This window comes from Salvelinus alpinus, chromosome 10 (assembly GCF_045679555.1).
Source record: "Salvelinus alpinus chromosome 10, SLU_Salpinus.1, whole genome shotgun sequence".
NCBI classification, from domain to species: Eukaryota; Metazoa; Chordata; class Actinopteri; order Salmoniformes; family Salmonidae; genus Salvelinus; species Salvelinus alpinus.
Window position 1 is genome coordinate 28,588,405 of NC_092095.1, and position 18,421 is coordinate 28,606,825.

General features: G+C 48.0%; 1 protein-coding gene across 1 annotated transcript in view; it reads left to right on the forward strand.

Moving 5' to 3' along the window:
• The window catches only part of prex2 (phosphatidylinositol-3,4,5-trisphosphate-dependent Rac exchange factor 2), a 246,130-nt gene that overhangs the window by 166,393 nt on the left and 61,316 nt on the right, over nt 1–18,421 (forward strand). Inside the window, exons 31-36 of the mRNA XM_071328774.1 lie at nt 6,071–6,112; nt 7,496–7,593; nt 8,000–8,146; nt 12,785–12,887; nt 13,239–13,382; nt 14,067–14,181. Coding sequence (XP_071184875.1) covers nt 6,071–6,112; nt 7,496–7,593; nt 8,000–8,146; nt 12,785–12,887; nt 13,239–13,382; nt 14,067–14,181 — 649 coding nt within the window. The remainder of the gene's footprint in view (nt 1–6,070; nt 6,113–7,495; nt 7,594–7,999; nt 8,147–12,784; nt 12,888–13,238; nt 13,383–14,066; nt 14,182–18,421) is intronic.

Consider the following 18,421-nt stretch of genomic DNA (forward strand, 5'->3'; position numbering starts at 1 on the left):
CACCATACTCCGATTCAAGATCACTCAGTAGCTCCTTAAACTTGCGGTTATTCAGCCTTTTGCTTTTGATGAAATTGATGGTCGACAGTACAGTTGCCATGATGTTGTTCGGCTTCGGGGACGGTGCACACAGACTTTCTTGATATATGCTGCAGTTGCATATTAAATCAGTTGGATCAAGACTGAGACTCATTTCTTTTTTCACTAATGTTGTTAACCCCTTTTTCGAGCCACTTCATTTTTTAAACCGTAGCTCAAATTTGCTCATAGCCGAGACAAGTCTCTCAAACAAGTCCTCACCTCTGGTGGTGCCATGCGTGGCTTCCAAAGACAGCAATTCCTGCCTTGTGTCAAACTCAGCAGTAATCCCATGCACAAAAATGGCAAACTGGGCAGTATTTGTTACGTCAGTCATTTCATCACATGCCAAAGAGAAAGGTTTTTTTCAGAATCCTTCAATGTATTTTCAATATCTTGTGCCATGTCAGTTATCCGCTCCGTGACGATTCTTCAAGACAAACTGACACTTTGGAGCAATTTAACTTTGTCTGGTGCTAGCAACTCTGCAGTGGCAAGGAGACACTCTTGTACAAATTCTCCTTCCGAATGAGGCTTCAGTTTCTTTGCGATAAGCTCGCTCACCACAGAACTTGCTTGCATAACATTTCCCCCATCTAAACGAGGTTTCGTAAAGGCGGCTTGTTGGACACCCAAACCCCGCTGAAGAGCAAGGACTTTATCCACACGAAGTTGTCCTTGCAACTCATTCAGTTTAGCATGTTTCGAGATGTAATGATGCTCCAATTTTGTATTTTTTTTTATTTTCGTGGAAAAATTATGTCTAGAGATTTTTTTATTTTTTTATTTTTATTTATGAATTGGCTCGGAGGCCTGATCAAACGGTCTCGTAGGCCGTATACGGCCTGGAGGCCGGATGTCCCCCACCCCTGTGTTACAGCCTGAATTCAAAATGGATTAAATATAGTTTTCTTTCTCACCCACACACAATACCCCAAAATGACGAAGTGAAAACATGTTTTTAGAAATTTTAGTAAATTTATTGAAAATGAAATACAAAAATATCTCATTTACAAAAGTATTCACACCCCTGAGTCAATACATGTTAGAATCACTTTTGGCAGGGTTTGGCCGGTAGGGATATCCTTGTCTCATCGCGCTCCGGCGACTCCTGTGGCGGGCCGGGCGCAGTGCGCGTTAACCAAGGGGGGCGGGTGCACGGTGTATCCTCCGACACATTGGTGCGGCTTCCGGGTTGGGGGCGCGCTGTGTTAAGAAGCAGTGCGGCTTGGTTGGGTTGCTTCGGAGGACGCATGACTTTCGACCTTCGTCTCTCCCGAGCCCGTACGGGAGTTGTAGCGATGAGACAAGATAGTAATTACTAGTGATTGGATACCACGAAAATTGGGGAGAAAAGGGAAAAAAATAAAAATAATAATAAATAAATAAAAGAAAGTGAATTGCTTTGCCACATTTTTTGCAGTATTACTTTACTGTCTTAATGCAAACAGGATGCATGTTTGAGAATATTTTTATTCTGTACATTTTTTTTCACTCTGTCAATTAGGTTTAGTATTGTGGAGTAACTACAATGTTGTTGATCCATCCTCACTTTTCTCCTATCACAGACATTAAACTTTGTAACTGTTTTAAAGACACCATTGGCCTCATGTTGAAAACCCCTGAGTGGTTTCCTTCCTCTCCGGCAACTGAGTTAGGAAGGATGCCTGTGTCTTTGTAGTGACTGGGTGTATTGATACACCATCCAAAGTGTAATCAATAACTTCACCATGCTCAAAGGGATATTTAATGTCTGTTTTTTTTGTTTTTGTACCCATCTACAAATAGGTGTTATTATTTGTGAGGCATTGGAAAGCCTCCCTGGTCTTTCTGTTTGAATCTGTGTTTGAAAATCACTGCTCGACTGAGGGACCTTACTGATAATTGTATGTGTGGGGTACAGATATGCGGTAGTCATTCAAAAATAATGTTAAACACTATTATTGCACACAGAGTGAATCCATGCAACTTATTATTGTCACGTTCCTGACCTGTTTTCTGTTAGTTTTTGTATGTGTTAGTTGGTCAGGACGTGAGTTTGGGTGGGCAGTCTATGTTTTCTGTTTCTATGTTGGTTAATGGGTACCTAATATGGTTCTCAATTAGAGGCAGGTGGTTTTCATCTCCTCTGATTGAGAATCATATTAAGGTAGGTGTTGTCACATTGTTAGTTGTGGGTGGTTGTCTCCTGTGTTAGTGTCTGTCTATGTGTTCGGTTTTTATGTAGTCATTTCCCTGTTCGTGCGTTCTTCGTGTTACATGTAAGTTCTTACGTCCAGGTTTGTCTACATTCGTTTTGTTATTTTGTTAGTTAATTCAAGTATAGTTCGTTTTTTGTCTTCGTTGTTTTGTCGTGTCTAAATAAATATCATGTCTAAGTATCACGCTGCGTCTTGGTTCAATCCATGCTCCTCCTCTTCGGATGAAGAGGAAGAGGAGAACCGTTACAGAATCACCCACCAATCCAGAACCAAGCAGCGTGAGTTCGAGCAGTGGACATGGGAGGAAGTATTGGAGGGAAAAGGACACTGGGCGCATATTGGGGAATATCGCCGCGCTCGTGAGGAGATGGAGGCAGCGAGAGCCCAAGAGCGTTGGTATGAGGAGGCTGCAAGGAGACGTGGCTGGAAGCCCGAGAAGAAACCCCAAAAATTTCATGGGGGGGGGCTAAGAGGTAGTGGGCCGAGGGCAGGTAGGAGACCTGCGCCCACTTCCCAGGCTTACCGTGGAGAGCGGGAGTACGGGCAGACACCGTGTTACGCAGTAGAGCGCACGGTGTCTCCTGTACGTGTGCATAGCCCGGTGCGGGTTATTCCACCTCCCCGCACTGGTAGGGCTAGATTGGGCATTGAGCCAGGTGTCATGAGGCCGGCTCAACGCGTCTGGTCTCCAGTGCGTCTTCTCGGGCCGGCATTCATGGCACCAGCCTTACGCATGGTGTCCCCGGTTCGCCTACATAGCCCGGTGCGGGTTATTCCACCTCCCCGCACTGGTCGGGCGACGGGGAGTATTCAGCCAGGTAAGGTTGGGCAGGCTCAATGCTCAAGGGAGCCAGTACGCCTGCACGGTCCGGTATTTCCGGCGCCACCTCCCCGCCCCAGCCTAGTACCAACAGTGCCTACACCACGCACCAGGCTTCCAGTGCGTTTCCAGAGCCCTGTTCCTCCTCCACGCACTCTTCCTATGGTGCGTGTCTCCAGCCCAGTGCCTCCAGTTCCGGCACCACGCACTAAGCCACCTGTGCGTCTCCAGAGCCCTGTACACACTGTTCCTTCTCCCCGTACTCGTCCTGATGTGCGTGCCCTCAGCCCGGTGCAACCAGTGCCGGTACCACGCACCAGGCAAATAGTACGCTTTGAGAGTCCAGTGTGCCCTGTCCCTGCTCCCCGCACTAGCATGAAGGTGCGTGTCCTTAGCCCGGTGCCTCCAGTTCTGGAACCACGCACCAGGTCTACAGTGCGCCTTATCCGGCCAGAGCCATCCGTCTCCCCAGCGCCATCTGAGCCATCCGTCTCCCCAGCGCCATCTGAGCCATCCGTCTCCCCAGCGCCATCTGAGCCATCCGTCTCCCCAGCGCCATCTGAGCCACCCGTCTCCCCATCGCCATCTGAGCCATCCGTCTCCCCAGCGCCGTCTGAGCCATCCGTCTGTCCCGAGCCGTCAGAGCCGATAGTCAGTCAGGAGCCGCTAGAGCCATTCGTCAGACAGGATCTGCCAGAGCCGCCAATCAGACAGGATCTGCCAGAGCCGCCAACCAGACAGGATCTGCCAGAGCCGCCAACCAGACAGGATCTGCCAGAGCCGCCAACCAGACAGGATCTGCCAGAGCCGCCAACCAGACAGGATCTGCCAGAGCCGCCAACCAGACAGGATCTGCCAGAGCCGCCAGTGAGCCATGAGCGTCCAGAACCGCCAGTGAGCCATGAGCGTCCAGAACCGCCAGCGAGCCATGAGCGTCCAGAACCGCCAGCGAGCCATGAGCGTCCAGAGCCGTCAGCCAGCCATGAGCGTCCAGGGCCGTCAGCCAGCCATGAGCGTCCAGGGCCGTCAGCCAGCCATGAGCGTCCAGAGCCGTCAGCCAGCCATGAGCGTCCAGAGCCGTCAGCCAGCCATGAGCGTCCAGAGCCGTCAGCCAGCCATGAGCGTCCAGAGCCGTCAGCCAGCCATGAGCGTCCAGAGCCGTCAGCTAGTCATGAGCGTCCAGAGCTGCCATGTATCCAGAACTGCCCCTCAGTCCAGAGCTGTCTCTCTGTCCGGAGCTGCCCTTCAGTCCGGAGTTGCCCCTCTATCCTGAGCTACCTCTCTATCCTGACCTACCTCTCTGTCCTGAGCTATCTTGTCCCGGAGCTGTCCCTTATTTTTGTGTTGCCTCTTATATTAGGTGGGTGGAATAAGAGGGTGGTCATTCTGAAGGGGAGAAGTAAGCTGGGATTGACTATGGTGGGGTGGGGACCTCGCCCAGAGCCTGAGCCACCACCGTGGTCAGATGCCCACCCTGACCCTCCCCTAGACTTTGTGCTGGTGCGCCCGGAGTTCGCACCTTAAGGGGGGGGTTATGTCACGTTCCTGACCTGTTTTCTGTTAGTTTTTGTATGTGTTAGTTGGTCAGGACGTGAGTTTGGGTGGGCAGTCTATGTTATGTGTTTCTATGTTGGTTAATGGGTACCTAATATGGTTCTCAATTAGAGGCAGGTGGTTTTCATCTCCTCTGATTGAGAATCATATTAAGGTAGGTGTTGTCACATTGTTAGTTGTGGGTGGTTGTCTCCTGTGTTAGTGTCTGTCTATGTTGCACCATACGGGACTGTTTCGGTTTGTTTGTTCATTTTGTTCGTTCGGTTTTTATGTAGTCATTTCCCTGTTCGTGCGTTCTTCGTGTTACATGTAAGTTCTTACGTCCAGGTTTGTCTACATTCGTTTTGTTATTTTGTTAGTTAATTCAAGTATAGTTCGTTTTTTGTCTTCGTTGTTTTGTCGTGTCTAAATAAATATCATGTCTAAGTATCACGCTGCGTCTTGGTTCAATCCATGCTCCTCCTCTTCGGATGAAGAGGAAGAGGAGAACCGTTACAATTATGTAACTTGATAAGCACATTTTTACTCCTGAACTTATTTAGGCTTGCCATAACAAAGTAGTTGAATACATGTTGACTCAAGATATTTCAGCTTTCATTTTGAACTCATTTGTAAAAATGTCAGAATTCCACATTGACATGACGCCACCTCTTCTCTCTCTTTTTAGATAGATCAGTGATGTTAATGGACAGAGCTGTCTCTGCCAGTGATTACTCTGTAAGATACTCAGTGATTTCAGTTATGTAGTTGATGCTGTAACACAACAAAATATGGAAAATGTCAAGCGGTGTGAACTCTTTCTGAAGGCACTGTATGTTAATCCAACATCCTGACACTATTTATTTCTGTTGGAGCGTGTGTTTGTGTGTGAATTAAGTGTGTATGTGTGTCTAAACCCCTGATCAGATCACACTTTTGTGAAAGTGAGTGTGTGTGTGTGACTTTGTGTGTGACTTTGTTTGTGTGTGTGTTTGACTTTGTGTGTGTGTTTGACTTTGTGTGTGTGACTTTGTGTGTTTGACTTTGTGTGTGTGTGACTTTGTGTGTGTGACTTTGTGTGTGTGTGTGACGTTGTGTGTGAAATAAGCAATGTAAGCAGTGTAACAGCACACTACAGCTTTGCTTGTTTACAATAGCAGAACCTCTCAAGATGACTTTCTCACCCAGCCTCTATGCTGCCAAGGTTTTTACTGTTCCACTAACACCACTGTGGCTTTCATATGACTAAACACACACACATTCATATTATCTGTGTGCTTCAGTTATGACGTTAGTCAGTCTTCATATGTGTAGAGACCTATTTAGACCTAACGGGGCAGTTGGTGAGAGACATCCTATCAGGTTTTATGGGTCAGAAGCACCAAAGTATCCTAAAGTCTCTGAGAGTCTAACCTTGGTTTGTCCTTCACTATTGCAGAGGTGAAGACACGACTGCTCTTGGTCCTACTACAGTACACAGGTTGGTTTTCCTCTCCTCTGAAATGCCTTGGATGTAAAAACAATGTACAGTTGATAGGGACATACACACACACACACACACACCACAGTGTCCTCAATACACACATCTGGAATGAAACAGAGGAGTGAAATTGAATTCTAGGGACTAAACTGCAGAACATCTACATCATTCTCTCCACACAGTAATTGAGACACTAGCTAAGTCCTCCTAAAACACCTACAGGAACATTTTTGTCATGACAACGTCCCTCATGATCCCATTACAGCACCCTTAAGAACACATGATATCTCCCTATTTCTCAAGGTTATAGAGTGAACAGATTCTCCCAAGTGGCGCAGCGGTCTACTGCACTGCATCTCAGTGCTACAGGGGTCACTACAGACCCTGGGTTGATCCCGGGCTGTATCACAACCGGCCGTGATCGGGAGTCCCATATGGCGGCGCACAATTGGCCCAGCGCCGTCCGGGTTAGGGGAGGGGTAGGCTGTCATTGTAAAATAAGAATTTGTTCTTAATTGACTTGCCTAGTTAAATAATAACAAATAATTTAATTAAAGATAATAATGTTGCACGGAGGAAACACATTATGAATTCTACTGGAGGTTCCTGAACCCATTTTAAAATGAGTGGATTGCTTAACTTCTCCTTGCAGGCTATTTTCCAGGAAATTATGGCGCCAGGCAATTTATTTTCAGCTAGAGACCACCTGTCTTTTGACTCCATGTATTTCAAATTCATGTCTTATGCCCAACTGACTTGAACGTTGACCACAACTGAACATTGAACTTTGAAAAACTTTTGACCCGACCCAGGGAGTTAATGTAATTTGTGTTCGGCATCGATAACAAGTTCATTTTCTCTCACACACCTCCCCTATCTCTGTCTCTTCCTCTCACTCTCTTCCTACATCTCTCTCTCCCTCCCTCCCCCCATACCTCCCTCCCCCCCATACCCCCCTCCATCTCTCCCTCTCTCTCCCTCCATCCCTCCCTCTCTCTACCCCCCTCCATCCCTCCCTCTCTCTACCCCCCTCCATCCCTCCCTCTCTCTACCTCCCTCCATCCCTCCCTCTCTCTACCCACCTCCATCTCTCCCTCTCTCTACCTCCCTCCCCCCATCTCTCCCTCTCTCTCCCTCCATCCCTCCCTCTCTCTACCCCCCTCCATCCCTCCCTCTCTCTACCTCCCTCCCACCCTCCCTCTCTCTACCCACCTCCATCTCTCCCTCTCTCTACCTCCCTCCTCCATCTCTCCCTCTCTCTACCTCCATCCCTCCCTCTCTCTACCTCCCTCCATCCCCCTCTCTCTCTCCCCCCCTCTCTCCCTCTCTCTCCCTCCATCTCTCCCTCTCTCTACCTCCCTCCATCCCTCTCTCTCTCTCTAGACTCAGAGATCCAGTTGAGAAGAGATATGGTGTTCTGTCAGTCTCTGGTAGCAGCTGTTTGTGCCTTCTCCCAACACCTACTGGCTGTTCTCAACCAGGTAACAGAGTGAGTGTGTGTGTGTGTGTGTGTGTGTGTGTGTGTGTGTGTGTGTGTGTGTGTGTGTGTGTGTGTGTGTGTGTGTGTGTGTGTGTGTGTGTGTGTGTGTGTGTGTGTGTGTGTGTGTGTGTGTGTGTGTGTGTGTGTGTGTGTGTGTGTGTGTGTGTGTGTGTGTGTGTGCGTGCGTGCGTGCGTGCGCGTGTGTGTGTGTGTGTGCGAGTGTTTCAACATTTCTGTAACTTTCCCCAAATTCCCAGATTTTCCCGAAATCCCAGTTGGAAGATTCCCTGAATCAGGAGGCAATGACCAGGAAGTCCGGAATCCTCCGGGAATTGGGGAAAGTTACTGGAATTTTGTAACCCTACAGCTAGCTTAACATTTTAACCATCCCTCCTCCCCCCCTCCAGACCCAGGGATCAGGCAGGGAGTCAGACCCAGAGGCCCCGGACCCCCAGGACCCTCAGGAGGCCCAGGAGGCAAGCCGACGGTGGCTGGAACAGATAGCCTCCGCTGGGCTACTTCTCCACTTCCAGTCCCTCCTCTCTCCCAACCTGGTGAGTGACTGGCAGACAGGCAGCTACCAACCACCCCTGGACACTCTTTGTATATTGAGGCTAAATAGGATTGATTTGCAACACAAAAAAATGCTAAGATGTTGCCCCCAAATATTCCACATTATTTCAAATACTCTGCAAGGCACCTGATTCAAAACTAGATTAGAATACTGCGGAGTATATTGTAAGCCATGTTATTTCTTTACCAGAGGAAATGCTTGGTGGCCTCACCTCACCTCACCTCCACACCAAATCAGCTCCAAAACAAAGACACAAACAAACTTAGTGCTCCTGTGTGTATGTGACCGCCCGCAGTGGAGTTGAATTGATTGTGCGTGCGTGTGTGTGCATGCGCGAGTACGAGTTTGTACGTGCGTTCCTGCATGTGTACCGGGCCGCCTGGAGAGGAGTAGGACGGTGACGTTAGGTTGATTGTGGTTGTGAACAGCCGTGTCATTGTACTGCGACTGTCCTCAGAGGAGCTTTGTCCTCTTGTTTAATGAGGGGACTTGGCTCTCCTAGCGTCCTACAGTACACCCAATACTGCCCCTCCATGGTTCAGCAACCGGACACTATGTAGCTCTGTAGCCCAGCTTAGCACTGCTGTGTTGGTACAGTTCAGTACAGGATAACCGATAACAGACCAGATTTGACCTCTGTCAATCCCCACACACATACGTCTACATTAGGATAGTTGCAGAACTCGTAGTTGTAGTCAATTCCCGGATAAGTGCACTTTGTTTAAGTGCACTAGAGCACTACAGTTTGTCATTGTGTTAGAGAGAAAATCTCCATTGTAAAGTCTAACTTCACCCACTTAGAGAACAGAGGAGGAGGAAGAGTTTTGCCCCCTGGTCTGCTGGGGATGAGGGGGAGAATATCACTCAGAAAGCAATTATTGTTCCCAGTGATATTTTCTAATCATTATTTATACACTGACTGAATGGTTGAGATAGCCCAAATGTAATTTAAAGTGAAAAGAAGTGGTATTTTCTGGTTTTCAGAAGTTGAACTCCATTTCATTTGAGACAGGATTAAGTATGTTTTGCATGAGTGTGGAGGTTAAGAGGCACTCTCTCTCTCTCTCTCTCTGAACTCCATATATATACATCTTAACTCTAAGCAGAGGCACTGTACCTGCAGGTGCAAGCAAAAATCAAAGGCAGTGGTGTGTGTGTGCATGCCGAACCGTGTGTGTGTTAAACCCGCTCTCGGTAAACCTTCCCACACACCATCGCGAGGTAGTGGTTGGTTCCTGGTAAGCGACGACCGAACTCTCTGTTCTCACGCGACAGTCAGACAGGGCATCCCTAATGTCTCTCCGGTAACACTTCAACCACACAGTAGGTACATAATGCTTATGCTGCACCATTTATTAGAGAGGGAGAGAGATGGGGGGGGGGATAAGATGGAGAGAGAGATGGGAAAGGAGGGAGAGAGGAGGAGTGTGACAGAGGAGCAGCTAGGCACTAGCCAAAGCGTTTCCTTCTCCTCTGTGTCTGGCCTGGGAGCAGATGTGTTAGTTGTTTGTGTGAGAGGATGTTGTGACGGATGTTGGGAAAGGAAGCAGACACACACACCAGGCACTGTACACTCACTTTAACCCGCACGCACCAACATGTAAACATGCTGCATGGAGAATGGAAAGGAAGCGACACACACATTCTCTCACACACTGACCCACTGTTGTGTTTCTCTGCCTCAAACACACATTATCTCACACACATTGTTGTGTGCTTCTCTGTGCAGACTGGCAGTTGTGGCTGCTTCACGAGATGGATTGTTGTCTCTACCTTCTTGCCCTTTGTGCTGTTGTCTGTGCCCAATAATGTGTGTGCCATGTTTTGTGCTGCCACCATGTTGTGCTGCTGCCATGTTGTGTTGCTACCATGTTGTTGTTATGTTGTGTTGTTGCCACGCTGTGTTGTCATGTGTTGCTGCCATGCTATGTTGTTGTTTTAGGTGTCTCTTTATGTAGTGTTGTGGTGTCTCTCTTGTCATGATGTGTGTTTTGTCCTATATTTATATTTTTAATCCCAGCCCCCGTCCCCGCAGGAGGCCTTTTGCCTTTTGGTACGGCGTCATTGTAAATAAGAATGTGTTCTTAACTGACTTGCCTAGTTTCATTTAAAACAAATTCAAACTGATGAGCAGGCCATGTTGGAGGGTTGACTGATTGTGTATCTCTCTACAGACTGACGAGCAGGCCATGTTGGAGGGTTGACTGATTGTGTTTCTCTCTACAGACTGACGAGCAGGCCATGATGGAGGAGTGACTGATTGTGTTTCTCTCTACAGACTGACGAGCAGGCCATGTTGGAGGAGTGACTGATTGTGTTTCTCTCTACAGACTGACGAGCAGGCCATGTTGGAGGGTTGAATGATTGTGTGTCTCTCTACAGACTGACGAGCAGGCCATGATGGAGGGTTGACTGATTGTGTTTCTCTCTACAGACTGACGAGCAGGCCATGTTGGAGGAGTGACTGATTGTGTTTCTCTCTACAGACTGACGAGCAGGCCATGTTGGAGGGTTGACTGATTGTGTTTCTCTCTACAGACTGACGAGCAGGCCATGTTGGAGGGTTGACTGATTGTGTTTCTCTCTACAGACTGACGAGCAGGCCATGTTGGAGGAGTGACTGATTGTGTTTCTCTCTACAGACTGACGAGCAGGCCATGTTGGAGGGTTGACTGATTGTGTTTCTCTCTACAGACTGACGAGCAGGCCATGTTGGAGGAGTGACTGATTGTGTTTCTCTCTACAGACTGACGAGCAGGCCATGTTGGAGGGTTGACTGATTGTGTGTCTCTCTACAGACTGACGAGCAGGCCATGATGGAGGAGTGACTGATTGTGTTTCTCTCTACAGACTGACGAGCAGGCCATGTTGGAGGAGTGACTGATTGTGTTTCTCTCTACAGACTGACGAGCAGGCCATGATGGAGGGTTGACTGATTGTGTTTCTCTCTACAGACTGACGAGCAGGCCATGTTGGAGGGTTGACTGATTGTGTGTCTCTCTACAGACTGACGAGCAGGCCATGATGGAGGAGTGACTGATTGTGTTTCTCTCTACAGACTGACGAGCAGGCCATGTTGGAGGAGTGACTGATTGTGTTTCTCTCTACAGACTGACGAGCAGGCCATGATGGAGGGTTGACTGATTGTGTTTCTCTCTACAGACTGACGAGCAGGCCATGTTGGAGGAGTGACTGATTGTGTTTCTCTCTACAGACTGACGAGCAGGCCATGATGGAGGGTTGACTGATTGTGTTTCTCTCTACAGACTGACGAGCAGGCCATGTTGGAGGAGTGACTGATTGTGTTTCTCTCTACAGACTGACGAGCAGGCCATGTTGGAGGGTTGACTGATTGTGTTTCTCTCTACAGACTGACGAGCAGGCCATGATGGAGGGTTGACTGATTGTGTTTCTCTCTACAGACTGACGAGCAGGCCATGTTGGAGGAGTGACTGATTGTGTTTCTCTCTACAGACTGACGAGCAGGCCATGATGGAGGAGTGACTGATTGTGTTTCTCTCTACAGACTGACGAGCAGGCCATGTTGGAGGAGTGACTGATTGTGTTTCTCTCTACAGACTGACGAGCAGGCCATGTTGGAGGGTTGACTGATTGTGTTTCTCTCTACAGACTGACGAGCAGGCCATGTTGGAGGGTTGACTGATTGTGTTTCTCTCTACAGACTGACGAGCAGGCCATGTTGGAGGAGTGACTGATTGTGTTTCTCTCTACAGACTGACGAGCAGGCCATGATGGAGGAGTGACTGATTGTGTTTCTCTCTACAGACTGACGAGCAGGCCATGTTGGAGGGTTGACTGATTGTGTTTCTCTCTACAGACTGACGAGCAGGCCATGTTGGAGGGTTGACTGATTGTGTTTCTCTCTACAGACTGACGAGCAGGCCATGTTGGAGGAGTGACTGATTGTGTTTCTCTCTACAGACTGACGAGCAGGCCATGATGGAGGGTTGACTGATTGTGTTTCTCTCTACAGACTGACGAGCAGGCCATGTTGGAGGAGTGACTGATTGTGTTTCTCTCTACAGACTGACGAGCAGGCCATGTTGGAGGAGTGACTGATTGTGTTTCTCTCTACAGACTGACGAGCAGGCCATGATGGAGGGTTGACTGATTGTGTTTCTCTCTACAGACTGACGAGCAGGCCATGATGGAGGGTTGACTGATTGTGTTTCTCTCTACAGACTGACGAGCAGGCCATGATGGAGGAGTGACTGATTGTGTTTCTCTCTACAGACTGACGAGCAGGCCATGTTGGAGGGTTGACTGATTGTGTTTCTCTCTACAGACTGACGAGCTGGCCATGTTGGAGGAGTGACTGATTGTGTTTCTCTCTACAGACTGACGAGCAGGCCATGTTGGAGGAGTGACTGATTGTGTGTCTCTCTACAGACTGACGAGCAGGCCATGTTGGAGGGTTGACTGATTGTGTTTCTCTCTACAGACTGGCGAGCAGGCCATGATGGAGGAGTGACTGATTGTGTTTCTCTCTACAGACTGACGAGCAGGCCATGATGGAGGGTTGACTGATTGTGTTTCTCTCTACAGACTGACGAGCAGGCCATGTTGGAGGAGTGACTGATTGTGTTTCTCTCTACAGACTGACGAGCAGGCCATGTTGGAGGACACTCAGGTAGCTCTGATTGACTTGGAGAAAGTCACCTTCTACTTCAGACAGTTTGAAGGAGAACCACTGGTTGCAAGTATGTATGGAGAGACATGATCCTGTACGACATAGTGTATATCTATAGGAGATCACCCCCTGTCCCTACTCCATTCATTTAGATAACATTATCTTACTGTGAATGTAATTCAACTCATTTCAATTACATTCAGCTCAGCTTCATTCAATCCCATTTGGCTTGTTGTGTTCCCTGCTGTATATAACATGTCGTTTATTAAACCTGTTGTGTTCCCCATCTGTATAACTACGCGCCAAATGGAACCTGCTGCCCGTAGGGCTCTGGTCAAAAGTAGTGCACTATGGAGGGAATAGGGCTGCATTGATGACGCAGCCTACGTATGGCCCTTGACCCTTGCTGTCTCTCTCCCAGACATGCCCATGTCGTATGCGGTGGAGGGGACACGCCAGGCCCTGAAGGTCTGTTTCTACCTGGAGACATTCTACTTCTCCCAGCTACCCCAGCGCCTCCGGAACGGAGGAGGCTTCAAGATCTACCCTGTCCTATTCACCCAGGGTAAGACCCCGCTTGGCCAACAGGGTCCGTTGTCATAACGACGCTCAGAGAAGGAACGTTGATCTAGGGTCAGATTTGCCTTTTAGATCATGATGAAGATGGTTCCATGGAAGGGGAGGAACTGATCCTAAGATCAGCACTCCTACTCTGTGATGCTTTATGAATACGGGTCAGGATATTGATGGATTTCTGTATATAAGTGGATTCTCGTAATTGTTTGTCTTTTTTTTCTTCTCTGGCATTTCACGTGTTTTATTTCATATCTATATTACTACCTCTATTATGTATGGGTGGGAAAGAGCGTGCAAGGCATTTCACTGTACTGTTTTACACCTGCTGGGTCCTGTGCATGTGACAGTAAAACTAGAGTGCTGTATCTCTGCAGTAACACGTTCTAATGTGTCTCTCTCCCCTCTCTCTTTCTCCTCCTCTCTCTCCTCTCCCCCTCTCTCTCTCTCTCTCTCTCCCCTCTCTCTTTCTCCTCCTCTCTCTGTCTCTCCTCTCTCTTGCTTCTCCCCCTCTCTCTCTCTCTCCCCCCCTCTCTCCTCTCCCCCTCTCTCCTCTCTCTGTCTCCTCTCCCCCCTCTCTCTCTCTCTCCTCTCCCCCTCTCTCCTCTCTCTCGCTCTCTCTCACTCTCCCCTCTCTCTCTCTCTCCTCTCCCCCTCTGTCATTGTGTGTGTGTAGCTCTAGAGAGTATGGAAGGGTATTACTACAGGGATAGTGTGTCTGTAGAGGAATACCAGGCTCAGATTAACTCTGCCTCGCTGGACAAAGTCAAACAGTACTACAAGAGACTGAGGTATGGGCTGCTAGTACACACACACACACACACACACACACACACACACACACACACACACACACACACACACACACACACACACACACACACACACACACACACACACACACACACACACACACACACACACACACACACACACACACACACACACACACACACACACACACACACACACACACACACACACACACACACACACACACACACACACACACACACACACACACACACACACACACACACACACACACACACACACACACACACACACACACACACACACACACACACACACACACACACACACACACACACACACACACACACACACACACACACACACACACACACACACACACACACACACACACACACACACACACACACACACACACACACACACACACACACACACACACACACACACACACACACACACACACACACACACACACACACACACACACACACACACACACACACACACACACACACACACACACACACACACACACACACACACACACACACACACACACACACACACACACACACACACACACACACACACACACACACACACACACACACACACACACACACACACACACACACACACACACACACACACACACACACACACACACACACACACACACACACACACACACACACACACACACACACACACACACACACACACACACACACACACACACACACACACACACACACACACACACACACACACACACACACACACACACACACACACACACACACACACACACACACACACACACACACACACACACACACACACGTTCTCTGGTCTCCACCCTTTGCGAAAGACTTCTCCCGACGTCTCCCGTTGACAGGCTGATAGGATTGATATGACTTCTATAGTTTTACGTCCTTCCTGTCTGCCCAGTGTTCTGTTCCTGTCCTGAAGGAGAAACAGCAGAGACATTAGAGCTTCTCTCTGCAGGTTGTCTAATATACTTTGACACAACATTCCATTCCAGCACACACGCACACATATGCACGCTCGCGCACACACATATGCTCATGCACACCCATACTCACGCGCACACACACACACATTCTGGCGCCTGGCTGCCACCCAGAACACACAGCGGGCCAGCAAAGTGATTTGCTGAATAGGCACAGCGGGACTGTGCTGTGATTGGTCGAGAACAGCACAGCAGGCCAGCACCTTGATTGGCTGAAAGCACCCAGCGTGTCGGCACAATGATGGTGATGGAGTACCACTGCAGAGCCGGGTGGACCCGGTTTCCTCACGCCCCATTGGCACACACACACATGGGGCCCTCCCCTGATTGGCTACCCACCCCCATCGAATAATGACATGGAAATGATATACAGGGTTTCTATAAGATTCAGAACATCTGTGAGAATTGGAAATCTGGGTTTGTGCCTATATAGTGCAGTGCTTCTGACCAGAGCCTTAGGTGCCCTGGTCAAAAGTAGAGCATTATAAAGGGAATTGGATGCAATTTGGAAAGCAGCCATAGAGTGTTTTAATACATCTTTCCCATCTCCCCCCCCTCCTTCCATCTGGGTGACCCGTTAAGTACTGTCATATCTCTGTGATATGAGGGCTAAATATCAATGGGTTTTTATGTTAAAGCAAAACAACTGAGATTTCAGGAGATGCGGGGTGAAAACCAAACTTTTTCGTTCTTCAATGTGTGTCTGTCTGTTAAGGGGGGGTAAGCGAACTGCGTCTTGCCAAGGCTCTTCGTCTTATTGTCTTTGATGACAGGGGGGGTGATCAGATTAGCCCTGAGGGCACCGTCAGACAGGCACGGTGGGGATATTGACAGGACCAGTGCTGGAATCAATTCCATTATTGTTAATTAAGGAGAGAAAAGCAGCTTTGGCAAATGGTCTCCTATCAGGTTCTGTTCGTCCAGAGTGACTTCCAGTCAGTGCATTCATCTTAAGATAGCTAGGAGGCACAACCGCATATCTGTCATAGTAAGAACATCTTTCCTCAGTAAAGTAGCTATCAGTGAAGTCTGTGCTAGAAAGTTAGTTCACAAAAGGCTTTTTTGTTGTTGTTTTTTTACCGGGGGGGTGTGAGGGGGGGTGCTGTGGGATCATTTAAGATACTCTTTGAAGAGGCAGGGTTTCAGGTGTTTTCAGAAGATGGGAAAGGGACTCTGCTGTCCTAGCTTCAGGGGGAAGCTGGCTCCACCGTTGCTTAGCGTATAGGAGACGTGGCTGCACAAAGCAGTGAAAACCGAGGGAATGCTAACGCTGCTTTTGGACTGTAACACCAGTGTTACACTAGTGTATGCACCCTTATGCTATACTAGGGGAAGTTTCCATAGCTAGTGCTGGGAGTGAGGACTTGTGAAGAGCAGAATCAACAATCTCAGCATAATCGAGACAGTTGCTTTGTGAGAAACTGTTAAAGTTCACAGTTAACCATTGTTATGTAAATGCAGGCTGAAAAGTACCAGTGGCCTGGCTTTGACCCCAAGTGAGAGACAGTTGCTGGCCAGCGTAGATGGAAACAGAAAAGTCTGAGCCTTTTGGGTAAAACGTTAGCGTAAATCCTATATGGAATTGCACCATAAGTGTGATAGGGAACTAAGCTATTTGGACACTTGGCTACTCTCGGTGCTAGCAGTAGAGACTGCCAATAAAAGCTTGAGGTGGAGGTTGAGGCTTGAGGCGGCAGGTAGCCCAGTGGTTAGAGCGTTGGGCCAGTAACCGAAAAGTTGCTAGATCAAATCCCTGAGCTGACAAGGTAAAAATCTGTCGTTCTGCCCCTCAACAAGGCAGTTAACCCACTGTTCCAAGGCCATCATTGTGAATAAGAATTTGTTCTTAACTGACTTGCCTAGTTAAATAAAGGTTAAATAAATACCCAAAAAACTATCAAGGACCAGATTGGTCTACTCCTTACATTAAAGTCATCCTTCCAGATTTTGGCAATGAAGCCATTTATCTACTTCCCCCGAGTCAGATGAACGCATGGATACCATTTTGATGTCTCTGCATCCAGTATGATGGAAGTTAGGCGAGCCAATGCTAACTAGCGTTAGCGAAATGACTGGAAGTCCGGCTAGCAGTTACCGTAGACTCCAAGTCATTGCACTAACGCTATTTAGCAATTGCGCTAATGCTAGCTAGTAACTTCCTTCAAACTGCACGAGGAGACATAAAAATGGTGTCCACGAGTTCATCGGACTCTGGGGTAGTAGATAAAGGGCCTCATAGCCAAAGTCCTGAAGGATCCCTTTAACCATTAGGGGGGGGGGGGGGGGGGGCAAAAAATAGCTGACACTGAATCAGGGGTTAGATGCCAAAAAAAATCCCTCCCCCAAATGAAACACATATAGTTACCATCTGAGAGATCCACACCACCTTTAGAGGGTTGCAGTCATGATAAACATTAGATGATATTAAGATCCGATAATGTACTCCAATCAGATAATGTAGTCAGATTAGATAATGTAGTCAGATTAGATAGTGTAGTCTGATCAGATAATGTAGTCAGATTAGATAATGTAGTCAGATCCGATAATGTAGTCAGATTAGATAATGTAGTCAGATTAGATAGTGTAGTCAGATTAGATAATGTAGTCCGATCAGACAATGAAGTCCGATCAGACAATGTAGTCCGATCAGACAATGTAGTCAGATTAGATAATGTAGTCCGATCAGATCATGAATATCATATAGCGTAGCCTGATTTTAGATCTCAGTCAATGGAATAATGGGTTACAACGTCTTCCAAAACTCTTTCGTGCGTCTTCCAAAGTGCATTCCCATTCCGTTCCCCAATACCTGAGAGCCCGTCTGTTCAGCTACGTACGTGTTCATATCAGGCATGAAGTAAACATCTGTTCTTGATACTGCAGTTAATTAGTCACAGAACAACGTAGGGCCCAAGATCAAACTCATTGACAGCGTCCCAAATGGCACCCTATTCCCTATCTAGTGCATTACTTTTGACCTGGTCATATACACTATGTAGGGAATAGGGTGCCATTTGGGACGCATAAATTGTGGTATGAAGAGAGAATCTGCCTTGGCTACGCTTGATTTAGAAACCGGCATCAGCCATTTGTGCGTGTGTGTGTGTGTGTTTGTGTGTGTCTGTGTGTCTGCCATGTGTGCCACATCATCCCCTAATACCTCTCATGTCTCAGGAGGGCAGTCAGCGTTACGTTTTTTCATTTTAGTTGCAGCGTGATGG